General features: G+C 46.1%; 1 protein-coding gene across 1 annotated transcript; it reads left to right on the top strand.

Annotated features, from left to right (window-relative positions):
- The first annotated feature begins 3,922 nt into the window (after positions 1–3,922).
- Positions 3,923–23,399, top strand: STARD7 (StAR related lipid transfer domain containing 7). Its single transcript, XM_019969665.2, has 8 exons — positions 3,923–4,646; positions 12,101–12,309; positions 13,302–13,351; positions 14,574–14,684; positions 14,767–14,849; positions 15,195–15,294; positions 20,484–20,568; positions 21,560–23,399. The coding sequence occupies exons 1-8, from the start codon at positions 4,321–4,323 to the stop codon at positions 21,742–21,744; spliced, it is 1,149 nt and encodes a 382-aa protein (XP_019825224.2). The 5' UTR covers positions 3,923–4,320; the 3' UTR covers positions 21,745–23,399.
- Positions 23,400–24,216: the final 817 nt, after the last annotated feature.

The following is a 24,216-nucleotide window of genomic DNA, read 5'->3' as shown; positions in this document are numbered from 1 at the left end:
AATCAAGCTTTTTTTTTTGCCACATCAAGTGGCATGTGGAACTTCTTGGACCAGGGATCAAACCTGCACTCCCTGCAGTGGAAGCATAGAGTCTTAACCCCTGTACTACCAGAGAAGTCCAAGCTTTGCTTTTTTTCCTCCTTGGCCAGATGGTCATAAAGAGACTCCACCTTCTATGCAGCCATAGGCAGGGCTGAGGGAGAGGCATCAATGTGTACCAGGAAAGAGAATGTGTAGGTGAAAGGATGCTCACGTCCCAGATATCAGGCGAGTCCTTGGGATGGCCGCCAAGGGTGGGTTTTTGGCTTTGTGCAGGCAAGAATTCAAGATCAAGTCATAGTAAAGTGAAAGCAGGTTTGTTCAGGGAGATACTCCATAGACAAGAGGGTGGGCCATCTCAGGTGAGAGGCCCTGAAATATGGGGGGGCGGTTTATGGGCTGGGTAATTTCATAGGCTAATGAGGTGGGAGGATTATTCCTACTATTTCTGGAGAGGGGCCCCAGAATTGGGTCACCACCCACTTTCTGGTCTTCTGTGCTGGGCCTTGGAGCTGTCATGGCACTTACGGGTGTGTCATGTAGCTGATGTATTAGGAGCGTATACTGAGGCTCAAGTGGAAGTCAACTTGTCTGCTGTGTTGGATCTAGTCAGTTCTAACCAGTTTATGTTGTGTCCTCAACGGCTATGCCGCTCTTTGGAAGGCTGTACCCTGCGTCTTCCTGTTTTCAATGCATAAATGCTAGGTGACACGGACGTCCAGGGCATCTGTTTGTGTGGCTTACTGTGCCCCTGGCCTCTCATCCCAATTCTGCATGCACCACTTACTATGGATTATTATGCCTACTCAGCTTTATGTTTTAGTGAGTCTAATAGGCAGAACCTAACTTATATAAGACAAGCTAATGATTAAGAATTTTGGATCAAGTCAAAATTATACAAAGGGAATACGTTTTTTCAATGTTGTTCTGGGAATACAGAAGCAAAACAAAGTTTGCTGATGGACTGGAAGAGAGGTTAGGCTAGAGAGTACTGTTAGGGTCTGAACAACAAAGTGGTAGAGAAGATGGTAGAGAAGAAATGGATTTTGAAACTTCTGAAGCTGAATGGATAGGTAGGTACAGCAATGGAGACAGCAAGCATGTTCAGATCGTCCTTTTAATGCCAAAATCTTGGCTCTCTGTGCACCAAGACCAAACAGAAATACGGAGAAAGAGTTATGGGGAGGAGAAGGAAAAGTGGCTTTATTGCTTTGCCAGGCAAAGGGGGAACACAGTAGGCTAGCCCTTCAAGAACTGTGCTCCCCTCCCTGGTGAACAGGGAGAGCTTATACAGTCAGGCAGGGTATGTGATCAGGATCTAACCCTAACCCATCCTTCTGGGAAGTTTCAAAAAGGGCGAGGTTGTTGACAAATTAGGGTCTGTGCTAGGAAAGATTGAAGGCAAAAGGAGAAGAGGGTGGCAGAGGATGAGATGGTCAGATAGCATCCCTGACTCATTGGGCATGAATTTGAGCAAACTCAGGGAGATAGTGAAGGACAGGGAAGCCTGGCACGGTGCAGTCCACATGGGGTTATAAAGAGTCGGACTTAGCAACTGAACACAACACAAGGTCATAGGTGGTCTAGTCTGCTAATCTTGCTGAATCTCTCTGGTCCCTTTAATTTTGCCCCGGGTCCTTTTGTGACTGCTCCTCCCTTGATTAGCAAGTCTTTTGCCCTTTGGGCTTCCCTGGTGGCTCAGACAGTAAAGCATCTGCCTGCAATGCGGGAGACCTGGGTTCGATTCCTGGGTCGGGAAGATCCCCTGAAGAAGGAAATGGCAATCCACTCCAGCACTCTTGCCTGGAAAATCCCATGGACGGAGGAGCCCGATAGGCTACAGTCCGTGGGGTTGCAAAGCCTACTCAGCCGGGAGCCCCACAGGGTCCAGCTTGGCATCACTTTCAAAAACAAACCACAGCTGCAAAAGGAAGGAGAGCGGTGGTGTCTGAAAAAAGGAAGAGTTCAGGTCTCCTTCTTCACAGTGAACTTGACAGTGTTTATGTACTGGGCAGAAAGAGGCAACAAAGGAGGGAAAATGGCTGGATCGGAGCTGCGCAGCTGGCGTTGCTGAGAACTCATTTTGGTAAACAGAAAACAGGAAAAAAAAAAAAACAAACCCAAAAAAGAACAAAAGCAGAAGCCCTAAGCTCCTTAAAATCAAAGGAAGCCGGAGAGAAGGAAAATCCAACCTTTCCCCCTTTGTTGGACTGCTTCTGTGCTTGCCCAGCTTCCAAACGGAAGAGCACGGAGTCAGCAACAGAGACATCATTGGTTTAATGGACGGGGGAGCTTACACGTCTGAAGCAAGGTTCTGAAGCGACACCCCACCCTGTGAAGTGCAGGGCAGACAGGACATGGTGGCAGGCTTGGCTGTCGCAGGGAAGGGGAGATGGCCAGTTGTAGTGGAACTGATTTCAGGTGGGCTCATTAGTTACCAGGGAAAACAGCAAAGGGACATGCCGTTCACCACCCCTTTGATAAGCTATCACTAGCTGGGGCCTGGGGCAAGTACCTAGGAGGTGTGTAGCAAGGTCAATCATGTGAGTAGGGTGTAGGTGAAGCAGGTACAGGTCTCGCAGAGCATGCACAGAGAGGTCAACCACCATCCTGAGTGGCCTGACCATACACCCTCACATCCGCTTCCAGCTATCCTACCACCAGTGAGAAAAGCTTGGCTCCACAAAGCATCAAATACCATTTTCTATTATATACCCATTTCTCCTTATTTCAATGGAAAATAAACATCCCCAGAGTCAAAGCAGACAGTCTGGATAGATCTAAATTTCAGCTCCCAGTAAAGCAATTTTTTTCTTTTTGGAGAAATATCTTTTATTAAGACCACATAAAACTGCTCATGTAGGTACATTAAGTGTGAAATTTCTAAATGCACTCACTGCCTTGGAATGAGCAGTCTCTCACATGAAGACTTCCTTTTACAGTACTGTAACATATAAGCTTAATATAAGTTTAAAAAATAAAACAATTTCGTGTAGGTTTTCCTACTGGACATCCAGCCCTTTCGTTTTAACGAGGTTGTGCACAGAATAGTCATTAAATACTCTTCAAGATCATTTAGCCAGGCTGTTCTTGGATAGTGCCAAGTAGGTTTTAGGAAACTTGTTTACCTTCTCACGCTGTCACCTTCGGGTCAAAGACAGAAGGACAGCTACTAAGCGACCAGGGCCATCTGCCCCAGATAACTCCATTCTGCTGCCCTTTTACGAAAGGGCTACCGCATTTCCACATTGAGGTGGGTCACCTGCCCAAGCAGCTCTCTTGACCGTGTCCTAGGCTCTAAGGATGTCCCGCTGGCCCGCTCTCGGTCGAGGTGTCGCAGAGAGAGGGTCGGTGCTCAGGGGTCTTGGCTCGTACAGCGCTTCCGGGAAAGCTAGCGGGGAGGCCGAGGAAGGCTCGGCAGGGTCTCCATCCACCAAAGGCATCTACGCTGTCCCGCCCCCAGTCCCCCATCTGGATATCCCCAGCGCCTCGCGGACGCAAAGCCAAGATCCCACCCTCACCCTCGACTCAAATTAGAGGCGACGATCACAAGCCTCTTAAAACAATCGAGAGGGCACTGAGCCGGGTTCTAAGGCACCTGGCCACCGACCCTAGCGGGGCGGGGTCGGGCGGCCGGAAGATGGCGGTGGCGGCGGGGTCCGCCGGTCACTCTCCGAGCCGCCCTTGACTAGTTCTCGCCGCCGCGCCACCTACCTTGCTAGCGAGGGTTCCAGGCTTGCCGCGCGAGGGGGCAGTGACGAGCACCTGGCGCCACCAATCAGAACCCGGAGTCTCGACCGCGCCCAATCAGGGCCGGGAGGCGGAGACTGGGGGGGGTATAGGGTGCAAGTTGGCAGCGCATGTGGTGGACGCGGAACGCTCGGGATCTCTGCGCCAGCTTCGCCGCTTTTCGCGCGTTCTGTACTCCGGCCCCTGTCGCCGGCCTGAGGAGGCCGAGGAGGCAGGTGGCCGAAAGGGCCGTCGGCCCTCCGGCGTTGCGGCCGGAACCGCGGAGAGCCTGCTGCAGTGGTCGCAGGCCCACCGCCGCGGCCGGTGCCTTGACCGACTCTCTTAAAGGAGACTTCTCCTCAGCGGTTGCTGCAGAGGGAGATGAAGGACCTGTTAGACCGTGAGGCGACTTCGGGGTCGGCCAACTAGGAGGACTCGGCGAGAGGGCGCCCGCACCCTCCCGGCCTTGTTCCTTTGGCGCCGTGAGCGAGGTGTCGCTCTCCTCCGGGCGCGCGGCGTGTGCACGCGGCCCCGGCGGGGCGATCGGGCGGCATGTTTCCGCGCAGGCCGCCGACCGGCCTGGCTGCCTGGCTGGTGGGCGCGGCGGCGGCGGCCGGGCGCGCGGGCGCGCGGGGCGGGGGCCTGCTCGCCTTGCTGGCCAATCAGTGCCGCTTCGTGACGGGCCTGCGCGTGCGGCGCGCGCAGCAGATCGCGCAGCTCTACGGCCGCCTGTACTCGGAGAGCTCGCGCCGCGTCCTCCTCGGTCGCCTCTGGCGCCGGCTGCGCGGACGCCCGGGCCATGCATCTGCCTTGATGGCGGCGCTCGCCGGCGTGTTCGTGTGGGACGAGGAGAGGATCCGGGAGGAGGAGTTGCAGAGGTGGGCTTGGTGGCGAGGTCGTGCTTCCTCTCTGGGGTGGGGGGAGGGTCGGGGCGGTGGGGCTGGGAGGTGGAAACCTTAAAACCTGGGGCCGGCCTTGGTGATCACTGTCTCCTGTTGACCCTGTGGTACTGGAAGTGACGATGCAAGTAGTTCGATCATGTTGTAGCAAACCCACGTTTCTACGTTGCTTCTGCGGGTTAACTTGATTTGTTGAATTAGAAATAACTGCAGGTGTAGGCTAGTGGAGAGGGGGACTTTGGGGGAGCGTGCCACTATAGAAATAACGTTTTGGGGACTCCCCTGGTGGTCCAGTGATTAAAAAGAATGCGTTTCTAATGCAGGAGGCTTAGGTTCCATCCCTGGTCAGGGAACTAAAATCTCATATGCCGCAGGGTGCGGCCAATTTTTTTTTTTTTTTGACTAATTAAAAAAAATAACGTGGGAAGTTGGTATTGAAGACATGTAAGCTATTGCTCATGTCATCTTACATTGTTTCAGGAAGATGCAAAGGCTGCTCAGGTGGCACAGTGGTAAAGGATCCGCCTACCAATGCAGGAGACGTGGGTTCGACCCCTGGTTGGGGAAGATCCCCTGGAGAAGGAAATGGCATCCCACTCCAGTATTCTTGCCTGGAAAATTCCATGGATAGAGGGGCCTAGGGTCGCAGAGATTAGGACTGCTGAGCAAGCACGCACGCATAGAGGGTCCAAAAACCAAACAGGTTTTAAAATGGACCTGAGGATGTAGATATGCAATTTACAAAGTTACATTGTTCCAAATGGGATTTCGTGAGATATGCCAGAAGAGCTCTTTTGTCATTGTGACTCATGGCAGGATTATGAGACTGGAGATTTTGCCCTCCGGGGACAAACTAGTAGCCCACACATTTTAACCTGGAAGAATTAGGTCAGTTTTTCTTGCTACTTCCACTAGAACTCCGAGAGTTTCATTAGGCTCTGTAATCATGTTGTCATCATCAAAAACTTCTGTGAGAAGTATAGTACCATTAGTGGAATCCGCTCATCTGTGGTTCTAAACTGAGCCCTTACAGTTTTCATGCAATATGAGGAAACCTTGCTTTGGGTCTTGCTTTACAGTGTCGCTGTATTTTTTTTTTTTTTTGACAAAATGTGTCTCTCCACATATTCTGCCCCCGAACTCTGAAACTGATTTCAAGAACCTCCGATAGTCCCCCTACCTCACATAAATTCCAATACAAGTCTGTTCTGGTCATTTCTTCTGTTATTTCACACTTTTGGTTGGGTGAAAGTGGAAATATTTCAGTGAAGTTAATACTGTGATCTCTCTGGAAGTGTAGGACCCAGATGCCAGGCAACATTGTGAGTTGTCGGTAAACGCAAAGTGTATCTTTAGAGCTGGTAATAATTTTCCTAGCAGTAAAAAGGACTGTTTTACAAATGCACTTTAAACTCATAACCATGAACAACCTTACTCAAAAACGTTAAGGTATCAAAGCATGAGAGGTGGTCTGCCTAGTTTCTGTTAGTGTTTTGGGGTATTTTGTTCTCAGGTGTAAGAAATATGGAAAGGTAACTTTTTAGTTGTAAAATTACCAGTCGACTGTTTGAATTTGCATTCTGTTTTTTGATGATGATGGAATACCCATGTTCCACAGTCATGAAGTTTGAGGGGAAAATTCCTAGTTGGATTTGGTTTGGGAAAGAGAAAGACCAGGAAAGGGCCTCTGGGTGCCCTGCTGGGAATAGGAGTTGAGTAGTGTTGAGGCCCGGGTGATAGATTTCATACTTTTTCGTCATGTATTTTTATTGATGATATGTTCTAGAACCTCTGTTCAGTAGGTCTCCCCTTTCCAGGAACTGGAGGGGGAAAATAGGATAAGAAGTAGATGTGGTAAACATTTGAGTCCATAGTCAACTACCTGCCGTGGGAGAAAGAAATCAGACAGTTGAAGCACTTGATTCTAATCCAGCTCCTAAAGAGGTATTGTTCTGTATTAACCCACTTGGGGTTAATACAGAAGCTTAGACAAAGGCCAGTAAGAGCACTTAAGGTGCCCTTTTTGACCCTCTCCAGCCTTGTTGTTCCAGCAAAGGCCCTCATTTGACTCTCCATGTCCAGTTCATGCTTGAGTTCAGTCATATACTTAAAATTTGATCAAGTCCATTTTGAGGATTTTTAGAAATGTTACCTTGATGGGGGGGCAGGTGATATGCTGTCAGCTGTATGTAGGTTGTACGGTGATTTCAAAGGTCTTTGTTCTCCTAGCTGGTCCTGTTTGTATTTTATTATTAATTAATTAATTCTGGTCGTGTGCCGCTTGCTGGGTCTTAGTTTCCTGGCTGGGGATCCAATGGCAACGAAAGCAAGGGATCTTAACTACTGGACTACTAGGGAATTGCCAGTATTTTATTAAATAAGGTGTTCCGGGTACAGGTTAGCCTTTTTAGGTTTGGTGGTTTTTATGTATATTTTAAACTTTATATTGGTGTGTAGCCAATTAACAATGTTGTGGTAGTTTCAGGTGAACAGCAAAGGGACTCAGACATACATGTACACGTATCCATTCTCCCCCCAGACTCCCTTCCCATCCAAGCTTAGGCTTGGTGCTTTATTTTGTTTGCTTTACAGGATGCACTGCTGAGGTTAGAAGATCTTAGATTCTGTTGGCACTGGTTGGATGACTTTGGGTAGCTTCCAGAATGAGCATAGTGCCTGTGCCTCGGGACATGTGCATTTCTTTCATTGTTCGTGGAAGAAGAGCGTGATTGTCCCATGGCCCCTGAATCACAGCCTTTGGGTCTTCTGTGCCATTTCTGTGCCAGCTTGTCCTGGTACACACTCATTCTCATATGGCTGTTGTCACACAATGATGGGCCGTAAGGCTCCCTTTTTGAATGTGAACATCTTAAATAGATGTGAACATCATTAATTGAGAATCAGCACGGACATTTGAGGAAAGAAGTAAATTGTACTCATTGATGGTCCAGGTATAGAAATCAGGTATTTTAATGCTTAGTCTAGCTTTCTTACCTGATTGACTTTAATTAAATGACCAGACAAAATAACTTTTAACCACTGTTTTTGGTGCTGACTGGCATTCTGTGAGTGCAGGGCAAATCTTATGGAAAAATACTAATAGTAATTTTTTTTATTATTATTATTTTGGAACATTAAAAAAAATTACAGGAACAAAAAGGAAGTTAAGAAATATGAAAGACTAGCGGAAAATGTTCCATTAATTTCCCTCCTCTTTTTAAAAAAACTTACAATTCATTGCTCGAAATTTGAATAAATATGTACCAATAAAGTTGCATGAAGAAAATTGGCCATTTTCCTATTTCAGCCTTTAAACTTTTCACTGTGCTGTTAATTAGATAAATGATCAACAAAAAGTCCTTTTGACTTAAAGGGACTTTTTTCTCCCCCCTGTCACTTAACGATGTTTTTACTCTCATACATTCTTAGATAATCAGAACTATGTAAAAACTGAGGGGTTTTTTTTTTTTTTTTTTTTTTTTGAGATTGTCTTCATTATTTGATGGTTAACCAGTTGGCTCAGAATTGCAGGGAGCTGTTGATGTCTCATTTTTGGGTATGTCCTATGACAGTTGTTCTTCAAAGTCTTTAACTTTGACAATAATTGGGAATTTGAGGAGGGGATCATTGAAACAAAGCAGTGTTACTTTGTTAAATTACTCATTACCGGAATGGCTTCATTTGACTCTTTGGGGCCTTATATTAAGCTCTGCACTTAGGGTAGGATTCCCCTAGATGAGCCTAATATGATAATACTTACTGTTTTCATGATTTTATGCCTTCAATTTCCATAGCTTTCTATACAGCCTTTCTTAAATGTTGAGATGACTTTAGTTTTGAAGAAAGGAAAGCATTGACTGTCTTTCTTTGATCCTCTTACTAATCTGGTTCTGCTGCTATTTTGGGTTTAATCTCTTTTGTCCTTCTTTCTCCCTTGTTACTTGTCTCTCAGATAACAAGGTGTAGGCAACCATCCCCTCCAGATAAGATTTGACACAGCAGAATAATGGGATACATAGTGAGAAGTTTTTTTTTTCTTCACACAAATAATAGTGACTGAGCTGATGATGTCTGTCATGTCAGCATTTAGAAATTGAGACCCTTCTGGATTCTTAAACCTGGGACAGGGCTCATTGGCATTTTCATGATGCAGTCTCCTTCTAGCATTCATACTGTGCTGTACAAAGAGTGAGTGTCACGCCTTCACAGGGCATTGCTATCCCCCGAAGGCACTCAGTCTCACCCAGTGACCTTTAATCTTAAGAGGCTGATTAAGCAGTGGGTCAGAAACTCTGTACCACTTTGAGTCTTAGAAGGCCATTAAAAATATTGCCTATAGTCATATAGTTTAATTTTCTTAAAACCATATTACTATATAATTTTGTGAGCCTCTGATGTATTTTTCTCAAGATGTTCCTGCCCCTCTTCATTATGTGATAAGGACATTGAAGAGTCCGGCTTAATTTTTTTTGAAGGGTGCTTTACTAGTCCTCAGCAGGCCATGACTGGTCTGCATGATGCCTGCATTGTTGTTCTCACAGCCACAGCTAGCTGTGTCTTTACTTTTGCTTTCTCCTCTGCAAGACCTATTGCCTACTCTAAATTTCCTTCCCTATTTCTCTATGGTTTTTGCAATGGTAGCAGTCAATCCCGTTTTGCAATGTTTAATTCACACTGAAACTTTTAAAAGGTTAAACATTTTTCATCAGAACATCAATATAAATTGACTGGCTAGGGTTATCAGTTGCAAACAGAGAAACTGATACTGGTTAACTTTCTTCAAAAAGGGTGTAATCAGAAAGGTGTTAGGACACACAGAGCGTTGAAGGCCAGGGAGAGCCCAGGTTGGCTGAGAGGACAGCTACAGGAATGCTCTGCTTCGGGCAGTGTTGCTGGTTTAGTTTCCCCAGATCTGTTGCATTTTTCCCTCCAGATAGGTGAGGAAATCTGAAAGGTCCTGTGCCTCGGGTTATTTCCTCTACCAGAAGTCTCTGATTAACGTCATTTGATCACTGCTAGGGCGCAAGAGGGGGACTGGGCTGTATCTCACCTATTTGGGGGTTCTCCTCAATAGGAAAAGATTTCAGGTGGTCAAAACACAAATGTCCTCGTACATAAATACTTTCATTGAAGTTCAAAGTTTAAAAATAATAGAATTGGAATAGACCTTCAAGAAATAATGTGCTCAAAAAAAAAAAAAAAGAATGTGCTCATGTTACAGGTGGAACTAGGGAGCCTTTGAGGTAAAATGACTTGTAATCACAGCTCAAGTTGGCAGAGCTGGGACTAGAACCCAGATCTCTGCACTATCGTTTGGATGGCTCTAAACTTTTAATCGGGGGTTACTGGTATGATTTTGAATTTTCGACTTCTAAACTAGTATTAATGTAATCTTTTAGTAAGAATTTGAATTATTGAGGCCTACCCCCATATTTATTTTACTCAGTTTATTCTGTGAACACTTACTGAGCATGTAATGTTTACCAGGTACTTGCTAAGAGCCATTTTAGTAAGGAGGATAGGCATAAAGGTAGATTAATTATAATATAGTGCAGTATGTTTCTGTAGAGGAATAAAAGTAAATGTGTCTGGTTAACCCTTTCTTGGAGTTAACCTTGAACTTTATGGTTTTTTTTTTAATTTATATTTTTATTTATTGACTGCACTGTGTCTCGGTTACAGCACATGGGATCTTTAGTTGTGCCATACGAACTCTTATATGTGGGACCTAGTTCCCTGACCAGGGATTGAACCGTGTCCCTTGGCATTGGGAGCACAGAGACTTAGCCGCTGCACCACCAGGCAAATCCCTTTGTGCAGTTTCTGAAGGTTAAAGAGGAGTAAGAAAGGGCATTTCAAACAGAACATATCAGTAGGTGGTATCTTCAGTCTTGAAGTGTAAAAGTGACAGAGTCAGCTAGCAGTCTTGCTTTGCTAACTGCTCTTTAAAGATTAAAGGGAAAATCGTGTTTTTTTTTTTTTTTTTAAATGGTGCTGGGACAACTGGAGATGCATTTGTAAAATAGTGAATTTACACCCCACACCTCACACTGTACACAAAAATTAAAATGGATCAGAGACCTAAGTGTAAACTAAAACTTGTAGAAGAAAATATAGGCATGAGTTCTTACGATACTGGGTTAGGCAGTGGTTTCTTAGCTAGAACACCAAAAACATGAGCAGTCAAAGAAAAAATAGATTAATTTGACTTCATCAAAATTGAAAACTTCTGTACAGCAAAAGTTACTATCAAGAAAGTGGGAAGACGGCCCACAGTTTCAGAGAAAATATTTGTAAATATTTAACAGGAGACTTTAGTTCAGAATATATGAAGAACTTTTAAAACTTGACAGTAAAGACAACCCAATTTAAAACAAAGATTTCAATACATCTTTTCTCCAGAGAAGATACACAAATAGCTCATAAGCACATAAAAATACGCTCAACGTCATTAGTCATTATACCCGCTAGGATTGCTGGAATCAAAAAAGTTAGTTTCCCAGGCCCAGAAAGTCCACGCTAGGAATTTACCAAGGAAACTGAAAGCTTTCATCTGTACACAAGTTGTATGCAGATATCTGTAGCAATATTATGCATGATAGCCAAAAGGTAGGAAACCCCTGCACGTCCATCACCTGATGAATGGGTAAACAAAGCGTGATACACCCATATGATGTATCCGTACAGTGGAGTATCATTCAGCCGTAAAAGCAATACACCAGGGCGTGAGGGAATTGTATATACTACTAAGTGAAAAGAGCCAGACCCAAGAGGTCGTATTTTGTAAGATTTCATTTATATGAATTGTCCAGTGAGGCACACTCATGGAGACAGAAGTAGGTTAGTAGTTGTCAGGGGCTATAGAAAGTAACTGCTGTGGGTAAAGATTTCTTTGGGGGTTGGTGACAATGTTCTGGAATTGGTGGTGATGGTTGTACAACCTTGGGACTATACTAAAAAGCACTGATTTGTATATAGTAAAAGTATAAATTTTTATAGCAAGTGAATTATCTCTCTTTAAAATAAAGGAGGAAAAATACGTGAGTACTCTTAAAATATGATAGGAAGACAACCGAATTAAAAAATGGGCAAACGATATCAAATGACATTTCATAGGCATAAAATATGAGGGCTAATTATATGGCTAGTATTAAGCACTTTACATGTAAATTTAATTTTTATAATCAACCTTTGAAGTAGGTACTATTATCATCCCCAATTTACAGGTTAAGAAATAGGGATTGTTAAGTAATTTAATATTCTCATTGATGAATGTTAGACTGGGATTCAGACTCAGGAACTCATATTTTTATTCCCTACACTTTATACCGTTTTAAACCCACTCCGCTCTGTGTAAGTCTTTGTGTGGCCAGTTCATTTTTCAGGGCTGACTCCAACCACCCCACCATGCCTGTTGTTTTTCTCCTCTCCAGATCCATTGATGAGATGAAACGGTTGGAGGAAATGTCAGGTATGTTTCGGAGCTCTGGAGTTGAGCGCCACCCCCCAGAACCAAAATCCCAGACAGAAGGGGTTGAAGATTCAGGAGGCACCGAGCAGCCATGGGAGATGGTGATGGATAAGAAACACTTCAAGCTGTGGCGGCGTCCCATTTCAGGCACCCCCCTTTACCAGTACCGAGGTGAGTCCCACCTGGCTGCTGGGGGTGTGTTTCGCCCCGGCAGGTACATGGCACTCTGTTCTTTTATACTCTCCATTCTGGTTTTGTTCTGGGAACACTGCCCTGCTGTGCTGTTGTTTTTCCTCTCCCTGATAATAAGGGATCATGGCATCCGGTCCCATCACTTCATGGCAAATAGATGGGGAAACAGTGGACACAGTGGCTGACTTTATTTTTCTGGGCTCCAAAATCACTGCAGATGGTGACTGCAGCCATGAATTTAAAAGACGCTTGCTCCTTGAAAGGAAAGTTATGACCAACCTAGACAGCATGTTAAAAAGCAGAGACATTACTTTGCCAACAAAGGTCCGTCTAGTCAAGGCTATGGTTTTTCCAGTGGTCATGTATGGATGTGAGAGTTGGACTATAAAGAAAGCTGAGCCCCAAAGAATTGATGCTTTTGAACTGTGGTGTTGGAGAAGACTCTTGAGAGTCCCTTGGACTGCAAGCAGATCCAACCAGTCCATCCTAAAGGAGATCAGTCCTGGGTGTTCATTGGAGGGACTGACGTTGAAGCTGAGACTCCAATAATTTGGCCACCTGATGCGAAGAGCTGACTCACTGGAAAAGACCCTGATGCTGGGAAAGATTGAGGGCAGGAGGACAAGGGGACGACAGAGGATGAGATGGTTGGATGGCATCACCGACTCAATGGACATGGGTTCGGGTGGACTCTGGGAGTTGGTGATGGACAGGGAGGCCTGGCGTGCTGCGGTTCATGGGGTTGCAAAGAGTCAGACACAGCTGAGCAACTGAACTGATGACAAGAGTCTCGTTGTCTTTGTTACTCTGCTATAGGTTGTCTCTGTCATACTTTGCTGCCCCAGTGTGACTTCTGTTTCTGAATCTGCCTTTAAGATCTGTCCGTCAGTACTCTGCAGTTCAAATGCAGTTAAGTGATAGGAATAGAGTGGGAGATGAGTGTGGCAAACATTGCTTATCCTTTGTTCTAGTGTTTGGAACCTACACGGACGTAACACCGCGGCAGTTCTTCAATGTTCAGGTGAGTACGTTTCTCCTCCCAGATCAGGAGCTGCTAAGCCTAGAAGTCCTCTTGCCATCATCCACATGAGTGATTTCTCTGACTTACAAGATGTTGGCTTCAGTCCATCCATCTCTCAGCCCCACACTTCACGTCAGCTAGCCTCTGGGTGAGCCTTTGACTTACAGTTTGCCTTCTGGGGATGAGGCCAGTTCTGCTCTTTTTAAGACTTTTGGGAAGAGCAAATAGAGGAAGGATTTGAGTGCTTTAATATATTTTATAAGACTTCATAGTTTTTTCCCCCTAAACAATTTGAGGGTAAGTTACATGCCCTTTGTTCCAAAACCCTTCAGTGTGTATTTCCTAAAAAACTGGACATATTCTCCTAACTAGCCATGGTACCAGTATCAAAGTCAGCAAATGTAACTGATGCAACTCTGATAGAATCTTTGCATTCCAGTTTTGCCTGTTTGTTGGCTTCGCGATGTCCTTCCTCTGCAGTATACAGATGCAGTCAGGACTTCGCTATCTGGAACTTGTCCACAGTAAAGGTGTTATAAAGATAAGAGTATGTGTTCAGAGACTGCTCCTCCTTGCGGGGAAATACAGAAAAGGGGAGCTGGGATCACCTAGAGTTCTACAGAAATTGTTTTTTCCTTCCTGGAGTTCTCATGGTTTACTGGACTTTGAGTAACTAGTTTGGTGATTATAACACCCACTGCTAACACACAAGTGCACGCTTTCCTCTAAGCACTGAATTCTGTCAATCTGTATTGAATTTTTGTTGATTTGAATGTGTATGATATGTGTCTTTCTTTGAGATTCCTTAGTTCTTAATGATGTTAGAAATTTTTAAAATAAAGCAACTTGTGTGAGGTGTCTGCCCGTACTTTCGGACGTTTTGTCTGTTTAAAACCTTTTGGAATTATTTCACCCTTACAAATTTCTATCACTGTCTACTGTATTTTCTCTAGACATGTCTATGACAATATTTTTTTCTTACACTTGTGGGTTTTTTTTTTTAAGATTCACTTTCAAAGTAATGGGATTGGCCTACAGGAAGGGATTTTATTAAAGGACTCATCTGTAGTAACACAGCTGTGTCTTTGACACTTGGGCACTGTCCTTAGGTCAGATCACTGTTTCAGAAGGCTCTTGGGTAAGAGGCCCACTCCTCTGGAGAAGTCTTCTGTAGCTTTGTTCTGGATTTCTTGGGTCTTCATGGTCTTTGCTCTTTCTATAGCTGGATACAGAATATAGGAAAAAGTGGGACGCCCTGGTGATCAAGCTGGAAGTGATCGAGAGGGATGTGGTCAGTGGCTCTGAGGTTCTTCACTGGGTGACCCATTTTCCCGTGAGTATTGTACCTCTGGTTTTGCTTTGATCACGTCCACATGAGACAGAGCCCTGATCCTCCCACCCTTGCTCTTCTTTAGTACCCGATGTACTCACGGGATTATGTGTACGTTCGGCGGTACAGCGTGGATGAGGAAAACAACGTGATGGTGTTGGTGTCACGGTACGCATGCTGAGCAGCTTGGCCTTCATTCACACGTGTCTGGTGGGAGTCTGCTTGTCTTGTGAGTGAAGCCAGGGCGCCGTGCGTCCCAGCGAGAATGTGACTATTTCAGAGGGTTGAAGGGATGCAAACCTTTCATCAGAATAATCCTTCAGTTCCTTAATGGTGATAATTAAAGAGACACCGAGTTAACTCACTCTGTTTTTAGAAGTTAGTGTATATTCATTCATGACTTTTCTGATGTAGTCATTTAAAAGTTAAGAGGCTGCCTTTACTCCGTAACTCCAGCTCCGGTGGTCCTGTGTGTAGACAGTCCTCAGTTTCTTTTGCTTCTTTCCTTGCCAGTGCTGTGGAGCACCCGAGTGTGCCAGAGTCTCCGGAATTCGTCAGGGTCCGATCATATGAGTCCCAAATGGTTATCCGTCCACACAAGTCATTTGATGAGGTGAGTTGTATGTCATCCGAGATGTGATGGGTTAGTGGTTTATGAATTTTCTCAAGGTATGCCTTTTGTCTGAACTAGGGAGGGCATTCTGGTTCTCTAGTTTGGCTTGCATCGAATCCACTGGAGCCTGCTTAAATAGTGCTGGGCTGTGGCCTGAGAATTTGCATGTCTTAAGCTCCCAGGGGAGGCTGGTGCTACTGGCCTGCGACCCACACTTCAGGACCCCACCTAAAGTGGTGTACCTGGAAGACCCTTGAGACAAAGCAGTGATGACCCCTTGGCTCCTGTTACCTGAGGGGCAGTGATGGGAAGACAGCGGCCCTGACTCATACAGGCTTGTTGGCAGCGTTCTTAGGAGCCAGAGCGAGCTACTGTTCCTTCCCATCAGAATTTCCCCACAGTGGGCAGAACACGTAACACATTTAAGGACTCCTGTTTCCTTATCAATGCTGTCTGCTTCCTTGAACATTTTATGACCTTTCTTTGCAAAGAATATTTTCTTCAACTTAGTGTGGTGTTTTAGTTTTGATATTTTAGCCAAACCTCTGTTGAGCGTACATACTGATTGCGGTGGTTGCTGTTTTTAGCCCTGTTCACTTTGAAATCACTGTTTCTCCCCGTCACCTGTGTTTTAGAGCTGTGTGACTGTTCTCTTAGCCGAGCTTTTGTTTTTGCAAGTTGTTTTATTTACACCACCTACATAATGGGACTCTTCGAAGCATGACAGAAACCGGGGTTTGCCTCAGTGGTGGTTTTGGGGGAGCTGTATGTTGACGTTTGTACCGTTTTAGCGCGATGGTTTTTTTTTTTTGCACGTGGGATCTTCACCACCAGGGATCGAACCCCTGCAGTGGAAGCTCAGAGTCTTAACCAGTGGACCACTGGTGAAGTCCCAGAGAGTGTTCTTCAAACCATGAGTTGCTACCCGCTAGTGGAAGACAGGCTTAATTAGTGCTAGAAAAGGAATAAATAGAAACTGAATGTAAGCATATTTTATGAAACTTTTGTTTGATTACATATGTACAAGTATATGTGAGAGAGAGGCTGAGAAAGAAAGAACTTGGTTGGCAATGTAGAAAGTATTGTTTCCAGTGTGTTGTAAGTTAGTACAGTTAAACATGTTTCAAAGTCCTCGCATTAGAAGCAAGAATGTTGCGATCGCCTGGGCAGGCTGGGCCTGTGGGAGTTGGAATTATGCCTCCTGCTTTGCTTTGATGTTGCTTCTGAAGTCTGAACCTTGTCCGCGTATTTCCTCTTTGGGGGGAAAAGTGGCTCGAGTCCCAGCGTTACTGCCTTTGGAGACCCTGACCGTGAGATAGCTAAGGCAGAGTTGGGCCACCAGCGGAGCGTGTTGTACCAGGAAGTAGCTTCTTTCAGCTGAGGTGGGGGACAGTATGAATTGTAAGTATTGCAGCACGTTGTGGCAAGCTCTTAGGAGAAAGGTAAGACTGGAGTTGGTTCTTGTAAAAAAGCAGCCTCTAGGTAGAGGAAAACAGGAAGGACCTGGAGGTAGAAGACATGATTCCGTGATTCAGCCGCAGACGAAGGAGGGAACGTGGGTGTTGAGAGACTCAGTGCTTAGAAAGGAAGGCGGAGTCTGGGGAGGAGTGGTGATTACCTTGACCGTGTACAGAAGATGCCTGAAAGCCAGGCAGCTGAGTTTGGATTTGCCAGATGGAAGGTAGATCCTGAGCCAGGGTGTGGTATTCTGTTCTATTGTGGCTGTGCTGCCAGATTACAGGACCTCAGTTCCCTGACCGGGGTTGAACCCAGGCCACGACAGTGAAAGCCTGGAATGCTCGCCGCCAGGCCATCGTGGAACTCCCCAGTTTCCCTTTTTATTATGGAAAATTTGAGATGTAGACGAAAGATGGACAAGTAGAGAAAGTAACAGGCGTGGACTCTGTCCTCCCTTGACTCCGGCAGTGACCATCCTCTTGGCCAGGCTTGTTTTATCTGCACTCTTTCTGGTCACTTTCCCACAACCCTGATTTTTTTGAAGCAGATTCTGGTTTTGCTATAGAAGAACCGAAGAATTCCTCTATACATATTTTAGTGTTTATCTCAAAAAGAAGAGAGATTTTTTGAAAACATAATATCGTATTCCCTAATATCTAATATCTGTAGTGTTTAAGCTTTCCTGATCATCCATGAATTTTTTTGTATTTATTTGATTCCTGATTTCAGGTGAGATCCAGATATGGAAATGTGTTCACACTGTAGCTTTGCATCTATATCTTGAGTTCTCCCTCCTTTTTTCCCCCTTGGAATTGTATTTATTGAAGAAGCAGTTTCTTTGTTCTAGATTTTGCTGGTTATGTTATCACAGTGTCATCTAACATGTTTTTCTGTCCCCTGTGTTCCCTATATGTGGGTACTTAGAGGCTTGAACAGATTTAGGTTATTTGCTTGGAGCAAGACTGCTTTATTAAGAGGTGTATAATGTCTGATACTGCCTTTTTATACGGTTCATGGGGTGCTCACAGCAAGTGCACTGGCGTGTCCTGCCGTTCCCTCCTCCAGTGGATCACATTTTGTCGGAACTCTCCACTATGAACAAATGGTCTTGCGTGGCCCTGCGTGGCATGGTTCATAGCTTCAAGGAGTTATCAAGCCCCTTCGCCACGACAAGGCTCTGATCCCTTTCTTTGTGAATTTGGAGGTGATTGATGAATATTACTCAGCTCAACTATTTTATTAGAAGTTACAAAATACTATTTGTATGAACTCTTCATTCTTTCTTCTCTTATTTCCATTTATTAGATGACATACTTGAAAGTTGCTTAGTCATGTCCAACTCTTTGCAACCGCATGGCCTATGCAGTCCATGGAATTCTCCAGGCCAAAAGACTGGAATGGGTAGCCGTTCCCTTCTCCAGGGGATCTTCCCAACCCAGAGATCGAATGCAGGTTTCCTGCATTGCAGGCGGATTCTTGACCAGCTGAGCCACCGGGGAAGCCAGTACTTGAAAGTTTATACATGGACTGTTTTATTTCCTATAGTTCACAGAGGAAAGGGAAATAAGAAAGATGCTGATTTGTTTCCTTCATTTACTAGTTTTTAAAATGTTGAATTAGTTCTTTCAACAAACAATCCTCCAAAGGTTAAAGTTTTTATTTTTTAAAGAAATGATGGGACTTACCTGGTGGTAAGTCTCATTGGAAGACTCATACTTCCAGTACAGGAGGCCTGGATTCAGTCCCGCATGCTGTGTGGTACGGCCAAAAGAAAAAAGACATGCTATTAGAAACTCAAAAATTTAAGCATATTTGGTTTGTTTTGCAATCACTTTTATCTAGGATCCTCTTATTGACCAGAGTCCTTTTGACTTAACCTCAGAAACTCTCCTGTCTTCTGGTGCTACGTTTCAGGTTCACCTTCTATAATTTTAGGTGTGAATCTGAAAATGAGCATTTCTTCTAGGAGCCTTAATACCACCCTTTGGCATCTAGAAGTTCTCATATTTCTGGGCCTGTTCACTCTTAAGAGTAATTTAGCTTACATCCCTGTTCTTTCTACCCATTTAATTTCTTCTTCCTGACGGCAATTGTTTTCAGTTTTGAGTTTTTTCAGTATAGGCAGTAGTCTATGAGAACCCAGGACTTCGACTTCTCAGTCCAAGTGTTTAATGGGAAGGGTCATTTCAAGTTTTCTATACGTGTTAGCTCAGGCAGCCTCCTGGCGAGCCTTTGTGGTGTCACTGTTCCCGCTGTGCAGGCTTCACCTCTCCTTTACTTCGTGGTATTCAGGCTATATCTCTGTTACAGCACCTGTCTGTCCTGCTAATTGGAAGCTCCTGAGGGCAAGGACTGGCATGTTCTTATTTCCCGTATAGTGCCTAGCACAGTCCCCAGACACATAGCAGATGTTCAGAGAACTGTTAAGTAGATGAATAAAGGACTCAACATTTCACCCAGGGAGTGAAGAAGGTGGGCTTTGGTGGAAAGGCGTGAGAGTCACAGTGCTGCTGTCTACAGCTGTGGCCAGTCTGCTTTGAAAAGTGCAGACTTGGGGCCTCTGTGGCAGTCCATTGGTTAAGATTTTGCCTTCCAGTGTAGGGGGTTTGGGTTTAATCCCTGATTGTAGAGCTAAGATCCTGTAGCCAAAAACCCAGAACATAAAATAGAAACAATAACAAATTCAATAAGAAGTTTTTAAAAGTGGTTCTCTCTTACCCTTTGGGTGAAGCATATTTGCTTCAGACCTCTCCGAGGATCGGGATCCCTGTAAATCTCTTTAATCTTTGTCTTCAGTGTACCAGTGAGAGGGCTGAGTCAGCGAGAGTGGGTGCCTGGGCCTGTGGTCAGGATTCTGGGTTCATCTTGGCTCTGGTTGAATATGTGGGTGAGCTCGAGCAAAGCCCTTCACCTTTTTGTGCTCAGTTTCTTCATCTGTAAAATGGGGATTAGCAGCGTCTACATTATAGGATTGTTGTGAGGAGCTGAAGCAGTTCCTGACACATAGTTGTAAGTGCCCTGTAAATGTTTGATGCTAGTGTTAATAGTGATAGTAGTAAGAGTTAGTATCATTTCAATAACGATTAAAATATTTAAACATGGTGGGGTATGTGTTGAGGTCCACTCCCACATTCTAAGATTGACTAGAAAGACACATAGGACCCAGCTGACAATCTACTCACAGCTAAGATTTATCACAGTGATGGGAGGATGCACAGCTGGATCAAAAGGTGGAGATGCAGGCGGGGTCTGGAGGAATCCCTGCAGGCTCCCCACACTCCCTGTCCCGTGAGGGCTCTTGGAACACATCCTGTCCCAGCCACAGAAAAGCAGCAACACGTGTGATGATTCTGCCTGGAGAAGCCCAGTGTCTGTACTGGGGGCTGGTCACACAGGCACCCTCTGCCTAGCACGTCCTACAACCCCAGACCCCAGGGGGAGAGCGGGGGCTCAGCAGGAAGCACATTGTTTGCACAGAGGAGGCGCAGGGAGCCCTGGAGGACTTAACTATTGACAGAGGTCAGGCAGGCACCAAGTTCCTGGACACCACTGGGCCAGCCTCACTAGGTAGTAACCTCTCAGGTCTTCAGCGTTAACTCTTTTCTGCTCAGGGTAAAAAAAAAATGCCGCTCTCCACCCCAGAGTCCGATCTTGGTTATTCTGTGGCACTGGGTACGGAGGCTGTGAGGGGTAATTTGGGTACCTTCATCTTTGCTGTTTTTCTTTTCCAGAACGGCTTTGACTACTTGCTGACATATAGTGACAACCCCCAGACCGTGTTTCCTCGCTACTGCGTTAGTTGGATGGTTTCCAGTGGTGAGTGGGTGCTTGTGCACAGGGCTGGGTACTTGGGCTGAACGTTTTATTTTTCTCTAGCTTCTCAGTGGCTTCAGGGAGGTTAACACTTGTTTCATGGGAGGCCTTCCGAGTCCATATTGAATACTGTCTGGAAGGTAGTGAAGCCTCCGGCTGCAGTTGGGAGGGATGAGCATTCTGGTCCCAAAATGAAGCCTATGCCCAGAGGTGAATCGAAGAACGTTTGCTTAATACACACTGTGTACATTAATGCATTTACAGATTTTCTTCTTAGATCGTGTCGGAAGCCTTAAAACATGTGGTTATAGGACAGTCCACTGGAGAAAGGGGCCGCCACCCTTCTTAAGAAAGGCAGCAGCACATCACTGCTGTGATTGACTGCATTTTTCCTGGCCAGTCTCTTCCCTTAGAAACAGCTTCATGAGATTTTCTCTCTTGTTCTCTGTAAGCGGTGTCTTACCCTTCAGGGGGTATGGAGAGGAGGTTAGGTGTTTCTACTGTTAGACATTTTTCAGCAAAATTGGCTGTGCCACTGATAAGTGATATTTGAATCACATAAAAGAGAGCCTTTGGGGACTTAGGTGGTTTGATCAATGCCCCTTTTCAAAGGATCCCGGAGGTCCTGGGTGGTTTTCACTCCCTATAAGTCTGTTGTCTGTCCGTGAGGCTGTGATCTCTATAAGGAGGCATTGACTTCCTGCCTGGAAAGAAACAGGCCCTGCTAATTTTGAGCCTGGTGGCTCAGCGGTAGAGAATCCACCTGCCGATGCAGGAGACTCAGGTTTGATCCCTGGGTCTGGAAGATTGCCTAGAGAAGGAAATGGGGAAACGGTAACTCACTCCAATGTTCTTGCATGGAAATCCCACGGACAGACTTACAGTCCATGAGGTCGCAAAGAGTCGGACACGACTGAGTAAGTAAAACAGTGAAAACATGTTGAGCCTGCTGGCTGGTGTGCCCGCCCACCCAGACTGCCCTCTCTCCCGACAGGCATGCCAGATTTCCTGGAGAAGCTGCACACGGCCACTCTGAAAGCCAAGAACATGGAGATCAAAGTGAAGGACTATATCTCATCTAAGCCTTTGGAAGTGGGGAGTGAGGCCAAAGCCGCCACCCCATCTTCTGAGCGCAAGAGCGAGGGCAGCTGTGGGCCTGCCCGCATTGAGTACGCTTGACAGGCCCTGGGGGAAGCGGGGCCAGGCGGGTTCCAGCCCTGTCTTGGCGTCGCCACGCCCTCTGCTGCGGAACACCACTGCAGGCTGATTCGGTACTGCTCTCAGAGCCCTGCTGCTCAGTGTTGGAACAGGAGGAGGAGGCATTCGAAGACCCTGGGCACGTTCTCGGGCCAAGCGTTTTGAAACTGGTGTTTCCTGGAGCTCCTCTGGAGCCAGCCTCGCCTCAGGCCAGAGGGGACAGCATCCTTTGCTTTCTCTGCCCACATTCCGTTCTCAGCCTCGGTTCTGCAGCACTTTGGGTGGGTTTCCTTCGGTTCTGAAGGTCCAGCTGGACCATGTGGACGGTTGAGTCTCCAATGAGGGGTCATGGCCGGGGGCACTCTTGGTCACAAGTCCTGGTGTTGAGGGGGTGTGAACTGTTGCTTGGCAGCGTAAGTGCCTTGTCCTCACCTTCCCGTCTCTAGGGACATAGTTTGTATCAAGAAATGTCAGTCTCCGCCTCCCGTTTCCTTTCCCCACGCAAAGCCGTTTCCCTGAGTCAGCCAGTTCTTCGGTATTCATGTGCTGTGTCCATCTGGGGCACTGCGTCCCTGTAGCCCATTTACCAAGAACCGGGAAACTAACGCTGTCAGACAGTAACTCTATCATCAGTGTTTTTGATAGCATCAGTGGAGATGCTCAAAACATTATCCAGTTTAGTTTTGTGTGTTGTGTTTTTTTTAACTTTTGTGTTAAAAATGGGGGGTGGAATTAGGGAATGAAATAGGATTTTTGTTCCATAGTCTGGACTGTATAGACAGCACCGTTTTGATTCAGGCATTATTATCACACTTTGGGTTTGATTTGATGCCCGCAAATTGGCCATCTTGGAAGGCTGAAGGCAGAGGGGTAGGGGTCGGGCACCTCCCTGGAAGCTCTCAGAGCTGCAGACAAGCTTTGTGAGCAGGCAGGTGCAGTCGGTCCCAAATGCTCATATAAGGGGGAGGTGACTCATGTGACCCTGTGAAAAACTTCGTCGTCTTCTGAGCTAAAATTAAGGCAAACCACACTGTTTGGATAAAGTCACAATCAGATGGGATCAGCCTGGCCTGGCTAATGGAGCTTATGGTCATGCTGCACTCTGACTGGGAGCATCGGGACAGGCTTCAGGGCTTCAGATCCTCCTTCTCCCCCTTATTTCTTAGAATATGAATGACGAGATTTTCCCCACCCCCACTTGCTACCCTTTTGTGTTGCTGAAAGAGGAGCAAAAGCTGAGATTAAGCCCCTTAACCTTTTTATGGCCTAAGTTTTGTGCCAAAGAAATGCCTGCCCCACTCTTTGACGTCTTGCAGTCTCTGCGTCGTTGGCAGACCAGAGGGGTGCCTCAGACAGTCCCGCTTCTCTTCATCGGTTGTGTCTCCCTCCTCTTCCCCAGGGATGAGTCCCTGGGTTGCATTGGAGCTGAGCGCCTGTGACTGTTGGGACGGGTGGTGTGGGCGAGTGCCGTGAGGACACTCGAGCAGAGGAGCTGTGCGTTGCTCGTGTGCTTTTTGGCAGTTTGACTCTGCACTTGGTGTTGGTCTGTATAGTTACTTACGTCATTGTAATGATTTCACTCCTGACCGTGACGTTTTTACCAAATGCGTGAATAAATACATAAGGATTGGTATGAAGGAATGTGTCTTTGGACGTATGTTGTCAAGGAAGTCTTGCATACTGGGATTATTACTTCTTCCTGATCAAAAAGCATATTCCCGCCAGCAGAGTTGGCACATGAAAGCAGCGAGGTTTGGTCTTCCCTGGCGGTGACTGAAACACCACCCACCACCTTGCCTACAGACTATAAGGCCTTTCCAGGGAACCAGATTGGCGATTGAAAACAAACCACCATTTCCACTTCCTTGTCTGGATGCACTGGTAACCCACACCCTTTGCTTTAAAAGGATGGACTTGGTGGGAGCAGCATTAGAAGAGCGGCAGGGCCTCTGGCCTGGGTCTGGGTCTGGAGCTGGAGAGTGGGGTGAGCCCCAAAACCCAGGGTGTGGCGGGAAGTGAGGTCACACAGGCAGTTCTGCTGGGGTGCAGGTTGGTGCCGGGTGAAAGATCCATTGAAGACTCCGAGCTCACGATGAGTTCTGAGTGTATGTGTGATGTTGCCTGTGGGAGACACGAGGTGAACACAAATGCACACCCAAGACTATGGCGGCTCCTCCACATGGCTGTGAAGTCCTCTCAGCTGGCAGACCTCCTGTTAGAGGTCGTGGACTGTGGGTACACGTGGGTCTGTGTAACCCCTTACTGGGGAGCTGGGTGCTGGCCTTCGCCCTGCTTGGCACCTTGGCCACTGTCCAGGCTACGCGTGAACACTTGCATGGAGAAGCGGTTGGGTTCCTAACAGAGCAGCGTTCGTGCTGCCAGACAGCTCCAGCTTTCAGGAAGTTCTTTACATTGACGCCAGGTGGGCCTCATCCTGTCTACTGAAGGGTCAAA

The sequence above is a fragment of the Bos indicus genome, chromosome 11 (assembly GCF_029378745.1).
Source record: "Bos indicus isolate NIAB-ARS_2022 breed Sahiwal x Tharparkar chromosome 11, NIAB-ARS_B.indTharparkar_mat_pri_1.0, whole genome shotgun sequence".
Classification (NCBI taxonomy): Eukaryota; Metazoa; Chordata; class Mammalia; order Artiodactyla; family Bovidae; genus Bos; species Bos indicus.
Note: the sequence above shows the minus strand (reverse complement) of the source record. Positions and strands in the feature narration are given on the sequence as shown.

Bases quoted from the DNA above. Each gene is read 5' to 3' on its own strand.
- STARD7 (XM_019969665.2), top strand. From the start codon at position 4,321: ATGTTTCCGCGCAGGCCGCCGACCGGCCTGGCTGCCTGGCTGGTGGGC. The intron at 14,850-15,194 runs GTACGCATGCTG...TTTCCTTGCCAG, and splicing joins GTGATGGTGTTGGTGTCACG to TGCTGTGGAGCACCCGAGTG. The intron at 15,295-20,483 runs GTGAGTTGTATG...TTTCTTTTCCAG, and splicing joins CACACAAGTCATTTGATGAG to AACGGCTTTGACTACTTGCT.